The sequence below is a fragment of the Chelonia mydas genome, chromosome 2 (assembly GCF_015237465.2).
Source record: "Chelonia mydas isolate rCheMyd1 chromosome 2, rCheMyd1.pri.v2, whole genome shotgun sequence".
NCBI lineage: Eukaryota > Metazoa > Chordata > Testudines > Cheloniidae > Chelonia > Chelonia mydas.
The window spans coordinates 202,913,667-202,930,836 of record NC_057850.1 but is presented as its reverse complement, the minus strand read 5'-3'; the positions used below and the strand labels follow the sequence as shown (position 1 = coordinate 202,930,836).

Sequence of the window (17,170 nt, the reverse complement as noted above, 5' to 3'; positions counted from 1 at the left end):
ACATGCCCAGTGTACAGCAGGGTCTGGGAACAGTGATTTACCCTGCCCTGTGGCTACTCACCATTTTGGGGGTCTTGTGGCTCATGTGTGCTTGCCTGGGGTCAGCCAGTTACTGACAGGTGTGAGAGTACTGGCTGTGTTTTAAAGCACTGAATCAGTGTTGTCTGTGTTGAAAACAATACTGCTTCTGTAAAATGTTTTAAACTTCGCAGAGATGACCTTGGAAGTGCAGCCTCCCTCTTCGTAGAACAGCTGTGCAGAATTAGAAAGTGGCCAAGAAGAACTAAGGAGGACTTTCTGTGTGAGGTTATGATGCCCTCTGCCACCGAGAAACAGGAATTGAAGGAGTGGTGGGACAGCGAGAAGAGGGACCGGAAGGAGAACGTGGCACACCAGAAAGAAGACATGGAGCAGCTCTTAAACGTTACGGAGTGCCAAGCAGACGCGCTCCAGGCGATACTAGCTCTTCAAACTGAGCAGCTCCATGCCCACCCTCCCCTGCAGCCGCTGTTGCAGAACTCTTTTCCATGCGCCCAACAGACATTGCCAACACACTCGTATCAACCTCCTCTCTCCAGTCTCTACCCACAGCCTGCCACTCCTCCCTCCTCACAGTCCAGCACTGTGAACTCCCACTACCAACTGCACTTAATACCCATCCCTCTGCATTCTGGCCTTGCTCACATACAGTACTTGCTGCACTGTACTCCAAAGGAGAAGGCTGGATATGATCCCTGGACATACACAAATCTTTAGCCGTCCCGGGATTCCCCCCCCACACCTCTTTCCTGGGACCTTCCCCTCCCCCCTCCCTGCTGATGTATTTTTTTGTTTGACTCTCTCCTCTGATGATTGTCTTTTAATAAAAGAATTGTGTTGGTTTGACAGCAATCTTTATTCTATTAAGTGAAAGCAAAAAGAGCACTGCAAAGGAACATATAATTATGTTAAACCCCCTTATGCATTATGTGCACCAATCACCTCTTAGCATTACAAGCACTCCAATCCTGAGCACAGCAACAACTATTAGTGGCTTTCAGCTTCAAATTGCTGCCTCAAGGTATCCCTGATCCTTATGGCCCCAAGTTGTGCCCCTCTAACAGCCCTGGTCTCTGGCTGTTCAAAGTCAGCCTCCAGCCACTGAGCCTCTGCGATCCAGCCCTGAGTGAAGCTTTCACCCTTCCCTTCACAAATATGGAGCTTACCGCATGCGACTCGCGACTATAAGCATAAGAATATTGTCATTGGCCAGGTCCAGCTTCCCATACAGGCAACACCAAACGACCAAATGCACACTCCACAGTCATTCTGCACTTGCTCAGCCTGTTGTTGAACGACTCCTTGCTGCTGTCAAGTTGCCCCGTGTATGGCTTCATAAGCCATGGCATTAAGGGGCAGGCGGGGTCTCCCAGGATCACAATGGGCATTTCAACTTCCCCTACGGTGATCTTCTGGTCCGGGAAGAAAGTCCCTGCTTGCAGCTTCCTGAACAGGCCAGTGTTCCGAAAGATGCATGTGTAATGCACCTTTCCAGACCAGCCTGCATTAATGTCTGTGAAACGCCCATGATGATCCACACGCGCCCGGAAAACCATTGAGAAATACTTCTTGTGATTAATGTACTCAGTGGCTAGGTGGTCGGGTGCCAGAATTGGAATGTGTGTGCCATCTATCGCCCCTCCGCAGTTATGGAAGCCTGTTTGTGCAAAGTCATCCACATTGCCCAGAGTCACGGTCTTTCAGAGCAGGATGCGATTAATGGCCCTGCACACTTCCATCAACACGAGTCCAACGGTCGACTTTTCCACTCCGAACTGGTTAGCGACTGAGCGGTAGCAGTCTGAAGTAGCCAGCTTCCACAGTGCAATCGCCACACGCTTCTCCAACGACAGGGCAGCTCTCATTCTCATGTTCTTGCGCAGCAGGGCTGGGGCAAATTCATCACACAGTCCCATGAATGTGGCTTTCCTTATGCAAAAGTTCTGCACCCACTGCTAGTCATCCCAGATGTGCATGACGATGTGATCCGACCACTCAGTGCTTGTTTCCTGAGCCCAAAAGCAGCGTTCCACTGTGGTCAGCGCCTCTGTGAATACCACAAGCAATTTCATGTTGTAGCTACTATGCATGGCGAGATCAGCGTCGCATTCCTCTTGACTTTGAGGTTTAACGAATAACTCCATTGATCAGAGCAAGCAGCATATGTGTCAACAGTTTGAGATCCATTCCTGCAGCCTGAAGAGGCAGGGTGCACAGTACACAAACTGTTGAGTGTGCCAAATGTGAGCGGAAGCACGGATTTCTGGGGTGCAAAGCAATGCATCACGGGTCATTGGGACAGGATCCAGGATGTCACGTGACCCTCTCTGCCTTCCCACAAGTCTTAGCAGCAGAAAAGAAAGAGGTGCTCTCTGGGATAACTGCCCAGAGTGCACCTTTCCAAATACCGCTGCAAGTGTGAACACGCTATTGCGCAGGCAGCTGACACTATGAACACACAACAGAGGTTTCCCCGCAGTGCTCTCTGAGCGGCGCTATAACTTTGCCAGTTTAGATGTGCCCTTGGTGATGCAGCTGTGAAGCCGGAGTGATCCTGCAATCAAGATAATTTGATAGTTTATCTGGCAATTTAAAATATTATTTTGACTTTTTACATAACTTGTAATAATGCAGGATTATTTAAAATTACGTTTGATTAAAATGGAGCTGGCCGAGCAGCTGGATAGGGTAAAAGAGAATTGTTCTAAACCATGTTCTCTAACTTTTTGAAGGCTACCACTCCCTAAGGATCACATTTTGCCGAAGTGGGGCACAGCCTGTGGGGCGCAGAAGAGACGTGGCTGAGAGCTGGGGTCTAGTCCCCGGGGTGGCTGTGTAGCACGGTGCAGCTCACGGTCTCCCCCTTGTGCTGCAGTGCTGGGCGCGCTCTAGCCAGGACGGGCCGCGGCGGGAACTCAGCGCCACCGGCCGCTCCGGGCACAGGTGGGCAATGGAACGGACTCGGGGCTTGGAGGGGGGCGGGGTCAGGCGATTAAGGGAGGAACGGCGGGTGGGGACGAGCGCACGTGCAGGTAATAGATTGAGGCAGGCTAACGCCTTCTGATTGGCTGTTACGCTAAACAGGGAGTAAGGGGCGGAGCAACAACTCTGCTGCTCTTACGCCGCTTAACTGGCCGTTTTCTCCTCAACCGCTGAAAGTCGGGTACCGCCTTCTTCTTACGGCCCCTCTGGCATTAGGGCGAGGTCTTACGTCATTAAGAAGCGCCGTAATGTCCTGCGGTGAGGCGGCTGTAGGCCCCGTCACGTGATGGCAGTGGGCGGCTCTGTAAACTCGTGCCGTTAGCTGTGCCGGCGGGTTGTTATGACGCAGCAGGGGTTGGTTGAGGGAAGAGGGGGCGCCTGACAACCACAATGACCATCTGCCACTTCTTCCTGCAGGGCCGCTGCCGCTTCGGCGAGAGGTGCTGGAACGAACATCCCCGCGGCGGGGGCCGCTCGGGCCCGGCCGCGCCGCCCTCCCAGGGTACCCGCGTCTCTTCTCCTCCGCCTACGGGCTCCGGCCGCGCTGCGGGGACCTGGCGCCCGCGGCGATCGGCTCCCCCCCCCCCCCCCCCCGATCTCTGCGGGCGGGGAGCCGGCGGGTGAGGGCTCCGAGCCCCGGGTTTGAAGCGGCTGAATCTGTCGGGGCCCGTGGGGAGCCGGCCGGGTCCCAGCGCCCCGCTTCGCGCTGCGGTTTCAATGGCCAAACGTCTAGGACCCTAACTGCGCCCCCCCGCCCGTATGGGGTTTGTGCCAGTTCCCCCCCCCCCCCCCCCCCGGCAAATCTAGCCCCGCGCGGCTCACTGCCCTGCGTCTGCACAGCGCCGAGCGCCGGGGGCCCTGATCCATGGCTGGGGCCCTAGACGCTGTCAGGAGAAGTAATTACCGGAGCTGCCCTGTTAGCTGGAGCTCAGGTCTGACCCGTCCAAACGAGGAGCCCTGCCGCGGGCATGGGATAACCTGTGCCCAGAGACGGTTTTTTCGAATTGCTCTCTCTTCTCTTCCTCTCCTCCCCCTCCCCCCCAAATTTAGAGGTTGGCTTCTGCCCTAACGCGTGTAGATTTATATCCTGCCAACACTCCTCTCTTAACGTTTACTATTACAATGCTAGATCGTCTTGTCATTTGTGTAGAGACCTAATTATTGTAAGAATGCTAAAACGTTTTTGTCTCTCTTCTGTGCCGTAACAATGTAACCACTGGTGCTGCTGTTAGCACCGGCTGTTTCAGAGTGGTTACTGCGGTGGCGTAATGTGTAATCCCGGACAACTGGCATCTTGAACTCTCCTCTCTCCTTAATGAACAGGAGGCTGGTAGGGGGCGTCTCTTTCCAACTCCTTAACCAGTAGATTCTGAAAGAAACAAATTGTGTTGCACCACATATAAATACAGAATTTAGGTGCTTCAAATGCTGTAGGGTTTCTCAGGAACTTGAAGTTTAAAGGGTTAAATAACTGTCAGTTCAAATAGGAAAACTTTATTTAATAGGTTTCAGAGTAGCCGCCGTGTTAGTCTGTATCCGCAAAAAGAAAAGGAGTACTTGTGGCACTTTACAGACTAACAAATTTATTTGAGCATAAGCTTTTGTGAGAGCTGTAGCTCAAGAAAGCTTATGCTCAAATAAGTTTGTTAGTCTCTAAAGTGCCACAAGTACTCCTTTTCTTTTACTTAATATCAAACAGTTCAGTATTTTACCTTTTTTTTTTTTTTTTTTTTAATAAATGTTACTTGTGGAATTGTACTATGAATTATCTTTCACTGTCATCCTTGCCATTGGTCACTATTTCACATAGCTCATGTTGGGTTTATTGTAAATGATTAATAGTTTGGGGCTAGTAATAGTTGTAAAACAAAAAGTTGACTTTTTTTCGTATTAGAAACTTTAGCCCATCTAGATGCATTTTGGTTTATTCTGAAACATAAGCAAGGCCTGAAAGTTTCTGGAGGGTATTTTCAGAAAATCTTTTGTTTTCAAAGCAAAAAGGCTTCTCCATTCTTGATTACTGGATGACTGGTATACTAATAGGATTCTGACACAGTATTAAGGGAGAAGAGATACAGGTACACTGGAGAGAAACCTTCCCTAATTCCCATTGCACAGATATGGTTTTTCCTTATTTCTTCCATAGACAGAACACACACACATCACAGTGCTGTGATTTGTTGTTTCCAAAGTGGACAGTTTGAAAGGGAACTTCCAAGCACCCAAGCCTTGTTAAATATATCATTAATGTTTGATTTGTCAGGGGTGCTGCCAACTTGGAATCTGATCTGTTTCAAAAAATATGTTAAAAGAAAAGGAGTACTTGTGGCACCTTAGAGACTAACCAGTTTATTTGAGCATGAGCTTTCGTGAGCTACAGCTCACTTCATCGGATGCATAGCATATCGTGGAAACTGCAGAAGACTAGGTCTTCACATCCGATGAAGTGAGCTGTAGCTCACGAAAGCTCATGCTCAAATAAACTGGTTAGTCTCTAAGGTGCCACAAGTACTCCTTTTCTTTTTACGAATACAGACTTACACGGCTGTTACTCTGAAAAAAATATGTTAAGTTGTTTCAGGTGCTTGTCTGCCCCTGAATCTCCCAGCAAATGTTTGTAGCTTACAGTCACATGTTCCCTTGTGGGGTTTTTTTTTAATGTTTCTGTCCATATTACTCTGTGAAATCTCTCACAAGCAGTGTGAAAATGAGGGCCTCATTCTTCTAAGCTGAACATATGGACTTGACTTGGCAGGGCCAGGGGTGCAGCTACGCAGATCATCTTTCAGGATTGGGGCCTAAATTGGAGCCTATCACAAAGTGTTGTCAAAGGGGCAAAATAAACTGAAAAAAGAATAGTGAAAATTTTTTGTAATCTTTCAGATACAGTAATCTTAAGTGTTACTTGCACTAACAATCGTATGTCATATTGGTGTATGTGTGATTTTGTTTTTAGTTTTTATTGCTGTCCCTTATGGTTTATTTTACTTTGGTTTTGACCTTTTGAAAGGTTTTGAGATATGAATGGGATACCTCAAGACTCCACTCTGCAGCCTGCAATCAGCTGGTCCCTGGGTCCAGTGGTCCCTCCCGCTTAGGCTGGGGGAGGGGCCTTTAGCAGTGGGTGGGCTTGCGCCTGCCCACCTCCCAGGTTTTTCCAATACGACCCCACTCTGCAAACGTGCATAAATAGTCCCATTCGCTTCATTGAGACTGCTCACATGATTACAGTTGCTTACATGGGCAGGCCTGGGCTCTTAGTTTGTCACATCTTTAAACAAAATAAACTTTGATCACATTTAAACACAACTCTCAAAATGTTGACTGTCTGAGAAGTTGATTGTCTTCATGCTCTGTTGTACTTTTCAGTGCTACCATGTACAGCTGGGCTTGGTTTACTTGATTCACAGTAGTGAGGAAACTGTGTAAAATGTGAAAGAATATTTAATTATTGTTTTTTCTTTTTTATTGTAAGGTACTGGCAGAGGAGGGTGGGGTGCCCATAACCAGAGATACACCAATGTTGTCCAATCTTCTAACTTTTCTAAACCCACTACATGGGGTGGCAGCAGAGATGATGGAAAGGCATTTTTTGGATCCTCTAGTGACTATGGCGCACCAGGCAGTGGCAATAAAAGTTCAGGATTTTCTCAAAACAGATTCTCTGCATTAAGCTCTGAGCAAAATATTGGCAGTAGCTACAAAGATGAAGAGGAGAAGCTTCTGTAAGTCCTTGTTCTGTCTTTGAGCACCTAATAAGTATTTAGAAAAATGAATTTTAAAAGTGTAGATTTGTATGGAGGCACTTGTGTGTATTATGTAATTTCCCGATAATGAAGTCTAAAGAGGCTTCTTCTAATGCATAAATATTTATTATACATTATAGATCATTTGTTAATATGAATGTCTTCACTAGGGGGTAATAAAGAAGTGTGTTTGTAGTGAAATTATTTTCATGGGACTTCAATAGAGCTGGAAGTAAAACCTCAGTGAACCTTACATTAAAATGCACCTTTATAAATTTAAATTGCTGTTTTAACAACTTGCATTTCTCTTTAAAGATGATCTGCAAAGGGGAAAAATTGGGCTTGTATCTTTTTTTTTTTTTTTCCCCCTTTTTCCCCCCCTGTTTTTGCTTTATTCTCATCCATAAAGGACACCTGGAAGGTTTTGGAAGTCTTTTATTTAAAAAAAAACAAAAAAAAAAACCCTGCTTATTCCCCTCTCCCCCCTTGCTTTTTTGAACCAAAAAGAGTCAGGTTTTGGATATTGGATGACTGGAGTACTGGTAGGATTTTTATATCTCGGGTATTAAGGAATTGAGGTACTGATTGAGGCCAGAAGTGGCTTTTATTTTCTTTTTAGTTAAACAGGTGTTCTGAAAAAGTTTTAATGTACTTAGATCTAGGGGAACACTTCCTTAAGATTTTGATGTGCCAGTCATGTTAATTAAGGGCTGAGAGCTCCCAATATGCATTTCAGTCCTTCAAAAAGTTCTCCAACAAAGAAGGAAAGATTTGTCTTGACTTTCCTGACACTTAAGGAGATAACAAGTAAAAACTTCCTCCCGCTTCTTAAGGGGGAGTGGAGGGGAAATCAGACATTCTTTATACATATAATTTTTTTTTCCCCTTTGCAGGTCACTTTTCTAGAGTAGGATGAAGACATTTTTTTAAAATCCTTAAAAGCTGGTATTTACCTAAATTTTGGTTACCTCATATGAATGTATTTTTATTACAAAAAATCCAGAGTAATAAAAGCAAATTTCAAATACTTAGTGATCATCACTCTACACAGTATGGTATTCTTGCTTTTGCGCTCTTCAGTGTTTTGTTTCTAAATGTTTTCCTTCCATGTTGTTTTATTTCAGTTAATTGTCCTTTATCCCTATTATTTCATTACTTCTACAGTATATGGACTTCTGACCTGAGACAGCTGTTTTCCTCTAGTCAGTCTTTCTGCATTTTACTTTTTGTTGCTATACATATTAGCTTATTTTTGTAGAATTAACTTTGTAATTTTCAAGGTTTCTCGAATAGGAATGTTGAGATAATGATCTGCAGCCCTCAGAGGGAATCGTTTAACGGGAAGTATGCACTTCAGGCTGCCAATCTTTTTCCAACTTGCTTAATTCATTATGCAATTATATACTTTAGCAAAACATTTAAAAAGCACCCATTCCTATAAGTTATCACAGTTGTTCACTGAGGGCCCAGTTCTCCCACTGTTCATGGTGAGGAGTGCTTTACTTCAACATGTGTAAACCATTAACTTCTGTGGTTCAGCTTTATTACTAGGATGTGGAAATGCTTACTCCATTAAAGTCAGAGAGACTGCTCATGGAGTATGGTGCTGCTCGGTGAGGGAGTGTATGAGAATCTGGCCCTGAACTATTTTGAAATACCTTGTTGTTCTCCTTTTTTTTAATCAAATAATTAGTCTAATTTATTCAATTTTTTTCTTTGTTTTGGTATAATTTTTCTAGTGAAGGCATAATAAAGGACATGGAAATGTGGGAATCTTCAGGACAGTGGATGTTTTCCTGTTACTCACCTATGAAAGAAAAGCCTAACGTCTCAGGTAGTAACTTCCCTAGTGTCATCATACATTTATTACCAAGAATGTTTCTCTCAAGGTGACAGGTTTCAGAGTGGTAGCTGTGTTAGTCTGTATCAGCAAAAACAACAAGGAGTCCTTAGGGCACCTTAGAATTTCTAAGGTGCCCCAAGGACTCCTTGTTGTTTTCTCTCAAGGTATTGCATTATATTTATTTTAGGGTCCAAAAGTGTGCCAGTTGCTCTGCAGAAATGCACAAGACAAAAGCTCTTCCCCTAAAGCTAAAGCCTCAAACCTTCCACTTGTTCCACCCATGTAGAGATCTTGCAGGATCTAGACTTAACTTGTGATGCAACAAAAATTAAACGATAAAGTGATATGGTGCCTCATTTTTGGAATGTGCAACCTTGAGGTTCTATTACAAGTGACCTTTGCATAAAATCGTAGAATATCAGGTTGGAAGGGACCTCAGGAGATCCTCTAGTCCAACCCCCTGCTCAGAGCAGGACCAATTCCCAATTTTTGCATCTTTTCAACCATACTGTAACTGACTTATTATGGATGTTGCAGCAAGGCCTATTGTAGCTTCATAAAAGTGCTCTCAAACAATATATCTTTCTCCGAGGATTTTGATTGTTCCTTTCCCTGCAGGTTTTCCAGACTTCTCACCAGAAGAGTTGCATCTTGAATACTATAACTGCAGAACAAACAATAATATTCAGAACTATGTAAGCTTTTTAAAAATATTGTAAACTTTTCTGATGTAACATACGCACTTCAGAGTAGTGCTACTTTTAATAACTATACAGTGGTGGCTCATTTGATTTGTGTAACGAATTCCAAAGAATTTTCAGAATGCCAAAATACACTCTCAGTGAATTGGCTGTTTTTATTTATACTGTGCATACTTTCCAATTTCAGTTAATAATTTCACTGAGAACATTGGCCAAAACCGTCACACCTGGGTGCCTAAAATTAGGCAGCTTAAAAAAAGTGTTTGATTTCCTAACGTGCTGGGCACTTGCTTTGTTAATGCTGCTGCTCTATGGGAAGCAATGGGAGAGGGCCTTTAGCTAATCCCACATAATTAAATGTAGGGGCTGCTCTTTGCCTAGATTTTCCTCTGTTCACACTTATCCTTACTCCCCAAGCTTCTTCTCTGCTAGCCCTTAGAATATTCTCTGTACTATTTGTGTAACTGCTTGACTCATGGCCTGAGAGCTTGACACTAATGTCTCTTCTGCTGGGTAATTTGATATTGATGTGGCAGAGCATAGGGCACAATGAAGATAAACTCCATGTATTGTTTAAAGTTTACCCTTTAGAGCAGAGGACTTGTACCAGTACAGTTAAACAGCTATTCATTTTAATTTGATGTCCTTGCTGCCCCTAAAGCCATGTAAGTATCAAGGGAACCAGCCTGGCAATGGAGACAATTTGACACTGGAGTCTCATAGTGGGAATTGGGCTGCTTGACAGATGTGAGGAAATAGAAAAACTGCAAAGGGAAATAATAGGTAGTGGTAGGCCTACCCTGAATGCAGTCACTAGACTCAATTTGATCTGCTACAGTCAACCTCTCTTGCAGTGTCAGCAGCTCAGATTTCCTTGGGAGGAAAACAGCCACCTGAATCACTAATCATGCACTTAAAATAATAATAATAATTTAGTTTTATAAAATGACATGTACTATGAAGTGGTACAGTGATCTTGCTGGTGAAGAAGAGGACAAAGTCAAAAAAGTGTGTATTTGAGCTAATTATATGGGTTTTGTACCACCTGCACCAGTCAGATTAAAGTTTCATCCGTGTCCTTTCATAATACAAGTTACCCAATGTACAAATGCCTAAAGGATGACTCAGTCAAATTTCTCAGACACGAACAGGTTAGTTTATCTGTATTACAAACGTATAGCGCTGTGAAGACTCCCTTCTTGTAAGCAGTTTTTTCCTCATCTCTTATTCAAAAAGTCTTCCTCTATACCGCTGACAGTGTTTTGTTTTTTTGTTTTCTACAGCTATATCAGCAATGCCTCCTAATGTAGATACAGCTTATACTGGCAAACAAGTGCTTTTCCAGTATAGCTAATAACAGTTTCTCAAATGAAGTAAGCTATATCAGCAAAAGCATCTGGTACTGGTATAACTGCATCTACACTAGGGCTTTGGTTGTTTGTTTTTATAAATTAAATTAAATCCCTGACTGACATTACTATAGCAGCAAAAATTCCACAAGTAAACCTCGCCTTAGTCTCTGTCTCCAGTCAGAAAAATGTGTCCACTGGAAAGAACAGAGGGGTATAGAGTCAATGTATCTGTCTTTTACCACCAGTCTTGCTTGTTAAACTAAAATCAATTGCAGTAGTATGGTTAATAATATAGCTGTTTATAACACCCTCAATAATTAAAGCATGTTATTTTTAAATTTGTTTTCCTCTGTTCTTTCTTTCTCAGTTCACAAACAGGAAATTACACTATTGCAAGAAATTCATTTTATAGCACCCTAACGACATCCGAAGTCAAATTTCTCTTTGAAAGTATTTGATGTATTGCCCCAAGTAACACCTAGTGTTAACTCAGAGATTAAAGGAAAAAAAAATTTTTTTTTTAAATTTTGTGCAATTAACACTTTGTGATAATCAATAACAAGATTTCCTGTTTGTGTGGATATTTCACACACAGGGAACTGAAAACATTTTTTAAAAATAGAAGAATGTTGTCATAAACCCACAAATTACTGACATTGAAACTACCTTACTTCAAACCTTTTGTAATTGACTAGATTTCAAGTTAATTATCTTCGTTTAAGTACATTTTGGATATTGCTGCAGTCCAGAATCCAATATGATGGGATTATAAAAGCAAACTGTTTTATTCTGGAATATCATGATTTGGATGCCCAAGCCTAATCTGATTGATGTTGCACAATTTTTCTTCCCCTTGGGACAGCATTTCAGCAAGAATTGCTAATATCACTAGTCTTATTAGACACAGGAAGCACTTAACATTAACAGGAAGCACCAGGATTTAACATTTAGCATGCACACTGCTTCTTGGGAGGCAGGAGAAAATTTTGTCCCACCAGAAACATTGTTTAGTATTCGTCAAACAAGCCAGTGAAGATATTAAAGTAGCAGAAGTGATTAGAGAAGGCTGAATCATACGAAAACAAAAAGTATAACCCTTTAAAGATATTGATACTATATGTTTTTGTCAAACGCGGAACGGTTGCTTTCTCAAATCTCTGAAGTAAGCCTTCCAAATATAACTTTCTAATCTATAAATGTTTCACCTTTAAGGGAAAAAAAAGGTTTAAATGTACATTTATTTTTATCACCTTTGCATGTTTTTTAGTATCTGGTATTGCTGCTATACTGAAGTTTTTGTAAAACCTTTAATATTTAGTAAGCTATAATCAAACTTTATGGTGGTGGATAGTATATTAACTGATTTTAAGATTTGTGGGAGAGCATCACAGAATGTTTGAATGCAAGTTCATGAAGTTGTCAATATGTCATAATTATTTACCTTATATAGTCCTTCCATGAGATATTCTCATCCAAATCATGTTTCATTCATAAACTGAGTCAAAATATAAACTAGGAATCTCCCAGTCTGTGTCTTATAAGAGCTGATGTCAGACAATATGATCTTCCAGCATGTGACCATGCTGAATAGAATTGCTGATGTGTTTGTGGTGTTTATGATGATGAGACCCTTTGAAAGTGTGCAAAGATTTTAGTAAAAGATTAAACATTCCACTTTCACAGGATGCTGGCAGATCAAAAGGCTTTTCTTATTTTGAGATTGTTAGTTTTTTTTACGGAAAGTTAAGCTATAGCTACTTAAATAGATGTGCTTTCGCATTTGTTAATAATTATACTAATGTGGAATAGTGATATACGCAATATTGTGATGTGATTAAAACATTAGATAATCATTACTAAATACCTTTTTCTATTATTAAAAGTTTAATTTACTGTACTTTAGCAATCACTACAGAATTGTGTGTAGTAATCCACTCCCCACTTTAAGGGAATTGATTATATTAGTGAATTTAAGTCCTTAATTGGTAAGTATGGAGTGATAGTGCTAAATTATTCTGAGAGAAAAGGAGGTGTTTTTGCTAGAAAGCAACAGGAGCCTTAGGTCAACTCTTGGTACTTTAACTTCATGATTCAGCACATACAATGTCAACTATACCAGCAATAAAAGAAGGATTGAAGAGTTTTATTCTTGTAGAGCTGGAATTTGGAATTCCTCTGTTAATACTACTAATTGGTTAAACTTGGATTAGGGAAAGTGTCCTGCAGTTTCTCATGGTTCATATGCCTACAAAGTAATATGCTTGGTGTGAGAGCAAGTGTGTAAAGAAAGTTGAAGGAATCTTGAGTTTCAGACTTCCCCTGCTCAAATTTGTAGCGTGGAGGTTTTGGGAAGGGGTAGGTATCTTACTTCTTTTGGGCTAGTTGGGTTGTCCAACATAATTTGAGAAAGCTATGTCTTTTCAGTTGAATCATGAAATTACTCAATATTGCCATTTTTTATTTGCATCATTGACACAGACTTAAAATGTCCTTTTTGTCTTTTTTTTTTTCTCCCCTTTTTAGATAAATTCAGTCCAGCAATTAGTAAACCGATGGAGAAATAGATTGCTTGAGCTGAAGACTCTAAATACATCTACCAAAGCAGCATTGGTGAGTGTTACTGAAAAGTAAAATATATGTTCTCCTCCTCCTCCTCCTAATTTTAAACTGGAATGTTTAACTTGGATTCAAGATAGTGTTAGACACATCATGCCAAAATATGCTACACATACCAAAGTTAGTTGCTTTGACAGTGATCGTTAATGAACCAATTTCTAAGACATAATATGGGTGAAGAAATGGAATCCATATTTGCCGACCTCATGAATTGATCTTAGTGTAGCATTCCATGTGTAGAAAATATAGATAATATAGTCATAGGATTTAGCCATCCATCTTCTATTCACATTAAATTCTAAATCCCCCTCCTTGGCTGTGAAAATTTCAACATTTATTATTTAAGAACAAGTACTTTGCACTCATTTAGAATGGTCTTGCTTGGCACTAAATAGCCAAGACTTGAAAATATTTGCTGTCTAGCTATGGCAATTTTAATAGAAGATATGTGGCTAAAACCTCTGCAGTACTTTGAAAATCTCAACTATGGTGTTTATCTTTCATATTACTGCCATGCAGGGATATCCATGTCAAAGGGCCTGGCCAAGTAGCAATGAGAGAGGCATGTTGATAGTGGTCTGGAGTCAGGTCTTGGATAATGCTTTGGGAACATATGTGGGGGTCAGGGGAGGGTGAAGAATGACAGAACAGATGGAGGGTAAGAGAGAAAGAAGGTGGTGGTCTGGATTTGAAAACAGTGTCACGCTCCACCCATGCCACACAATATTTTTAGACTTGGCATGATATGACAACCTATTTAAAAGAACCATGCCAATTAACTTCTTCAGTTGAAACTAGTTTTGACTTCAATGACTTAATTATCAGAGGAATTTATATTATTAGTTATAAATCTTTATAGAAAGAGACACATTTTCTCACTTGTAAATGTAGGATTCACATTTTACTTTTTTGAAAAGGTATCTGAACTGAAAAATGTGGTTAATCAACCATTGCCTGCCTTTGGATTTGGTGGACAACAAACATCAACCTTTGGATCATCAAGTAAGTTTTCTATATTAATAGCTAACTGTTAAATATTGCCTTTGTTTTTCTGCAGTATTCTCGTAAGTGTTTTAATATTGCAAGTGTGCCTGTTCTAAAAGTTTCTGTATGTGTTTTATAACTGCAGGCTTTCCACTCAGCAGCAGCAATAGGAGTGCCAGCAATTCCTCCTTTAAATCAAATACTGAACTTGTCAGTGCATCCTCTGCAAGCACCACTGCATTTGGAAGCTCTTCTATGGTTCCAGACCCTTCAGCTTTGGGTGTGACATCTTCCTCAAGATCAGCCCCTTCCATTGCCTTTGGCAGTCAACCAGCTTCATCTGCAGCCTCTTTTTCATTTAAAAAGCCTGAAACTGTGGGTGGTTTTGGAGCCTCTGGATTTTCAGGGTTTGGCAGTTCCTCTGCTCTAAACTTGTCAAGCACAACCTCACTTCCAGCCTTTGGAGCTGCTAATGCAGCAGTTGCTGCCCCTGCCTCAGAATCAGGTAACTCTTTATTTGGACAGTCTGTTAGTGCCTTTGGATATAATGTAGCACCAGCACCTCCTGCAGCCACAAGCATTGTTACCTCAGATAAGTTATTCACACCAAAGACTGATCTGTCACCTGAAGAGTTGAAGCAGTTTGAAGCAAAGAAGTTTACACTAGGAAAGATTCCTATAAAGCCACCACCAATAGAGCTTTTAAATGTTTGAAACTATAACATGTACAGTAAGCAAATTCTGAAATTAAACTTTCACAGAATGTTTTTAATTTTCTGTAAGTAGGCAACTTGACACTTTAACAATTCAAATATATATTTTTGAGGTTTGGCACTAAACTGTATAGCTTCTTGTGAGTTAAATTTTAATTTCCTTTCTAAGGCTGCTCCAGGAAGGTAGGATCCCAATTGTAAATATTCAAATATTCTTTGTTTGCTTTGGAAGAGTCTTTAAAACCAAGAAGTTTACAATTGAAAATAAAGTTTTTATAGTGAATTAACAAAAATAGAGTGATATCGTCTCAATCTTTCCTTCTCTGCTGTGAAAAGAAAATCTGAAGTGGAATGGGAGTACTTTTGAGCTATACAGTCAACCAACTGATAGTGAAATGTGTACAAAGTAAAACTGCTCTAACCCTCAAATCACCTCCTTTCCCTTGCCTTCTTTTGCCTTTAAAGAAAGGGACATGCTTTCCTCGGCAACTGACAATTTTACTGGGTGCGTCTGTGAATTGGAGACAAGTACAAGTACATCTACTCATAGGCTCTAACCTTGTTTCTTTACGCTACAGTCAGTTCATAACCATAAAATTTCAAAAAGAAAAGGAGGACTTGTGGCACCTTAGACTAACAAATTTATTTGAGCATAAGCTTTTGTGAGCTACAGCTCACTTCCACTTTAGATTTTTTTATTTTTTTTAAACTAAAAATTAAATTTCCAAAATAACTTTGTTTTGGAACTTTAAACAAGAAAATAGACTTCTTTATTAGAAAAAACTTGAACTTTTTTAAAAAATCCAGGATGTCAAAATAAATTCTCTCCCATGAACTATTTTACAGGGAAGAAAACAGGCAAAAAAGGTTGTGATTTGACTAAGATCATCTGTGTAGTGTGTGGCAGAGCCAAGAACTGAACCCAGATCTATTGCCTTAAGCACAATACCATTCCTGTGCAGCTCTGCCACATACTATGTGCCCCTGAGCAGAGCAAATCACATCACTTCTCTCTGCCTTTAGTTTTCCTATCTGTAAAATGGAGGTAACTGCTTAGATATCTGTGAATGGAACGACCTGTGTAAGCAAATAAGCCTTTCTATTTCCCAGTTTACAGTTAGTGCATGGATTGGTATACTTTTCTTATCGCTGATAGTTACAGGATGAACCTCATAAATGTGTGGCTTGGGACTCTGATTGTCCAGAGCCATATTCTGATTGGCTGGAACTCTCCATGGAGATGTCGCAGCTTTGCACCAACTTACATAATTAGGTCCTCTTCAGCAAGCAGGGAAGACGCTTTCCACTCTTTGTTCATGAAGAAAGAAACCTAAAACTCTAGTGTTTTTGGTTGCGTGTATTTTTTTTTTTAAGGGTGGGAGGAGGGTGCGTGATTATTCTAGGAACCACTTTTCATAGTGGAAGGATAAATTGCACAAATCCTTCCTAAAACTGGCTAAGATTGTTTTAAACTTGAGCCCCTCATGCTTTAATTGGAAAACAAAATAATAAACCCACTCCAGGCTGTGCATTAATAAGCTGAGGTAATTGGGCAGTTTGAAGACATTTTGCCTTAAATCTTACTATGGACCACATAGCCTTTGCACAATTAATTAATACAGAAGATGGCTTGTTTAAATAAGGGGAGTGAATTTGGTGTACATGAAAGCGAACTTGAGACAGGCAGAGTACAAGTATGTGCTATACAGGCTTACCACAAAGACTCATGGATGTCAAGCCTGATCTTCAACAGCTTCTCTAGTAGTTCTGGGTTGTTTGCACAGAATTTCTGGTGACTTTGATATAGGTTAGAAGAATGGAAGCATTTTTTTTCCCTGACCCAAAACAAGTTTTGAACTGTTCACTTTTCAAAGGAAAGGCTATTACATTATGCTAAGGTGCTACCTAGCTGCTGTGAAAAGTGTGTTTACATAACATGCTGCATCTTTTGAATACTGATACTTGTACAAATTAAGGCATGCACATTTTCGTTTAGAACTGCCATAGCTATGGGTTTCTTACACCAATGGCTTCTGTGTTAAGATTTCTTCTTGGAGAAGCCAAGGCACATAACAGAAATAAGATTGAAATATCCTTGCTCTCGGACTTACCAGATGATGAAACCTACTTGCATGTCAATTGTCTTGCCTTTGTAATTCTAAAAAAATGCACCCTCACAGCCTTCACTGCCTCA

General features: G+C 41.1%; 1 protein-coding gene across 1 annotated transcript; it reads left to right on the top strand.

Moving 5' to 3' along the window:
• Positions 1–3,226: 3,226 nt before the first annotated feature.
• Positions 3,227–15,269, top strand: NUP42 (nucleoporin 42). The gene is made up of 7 exons (XM_037890541.2): positions 3,227–3,523; positions 6,497–6,746; positions 8,507–8,601; positions 9,229–9,305; positions 13,187–13,273; positions 14,197–14,281; positions 14,409–15,269. The coding sequence occupies exons 1-7, from the start codon at positions 3,412–3,414 to the stop codon at positions 14,975–14,977; spliced, it is 1,275 nt and encodes a 424-aa protein (XP_037746469.1). The 5' UTR covers positions 3,227–3,411; the 3' UTR covers positions 14,978–15,269.
• Positions 15,270–17,170: the final 1,901 nt, after the last annotated feature.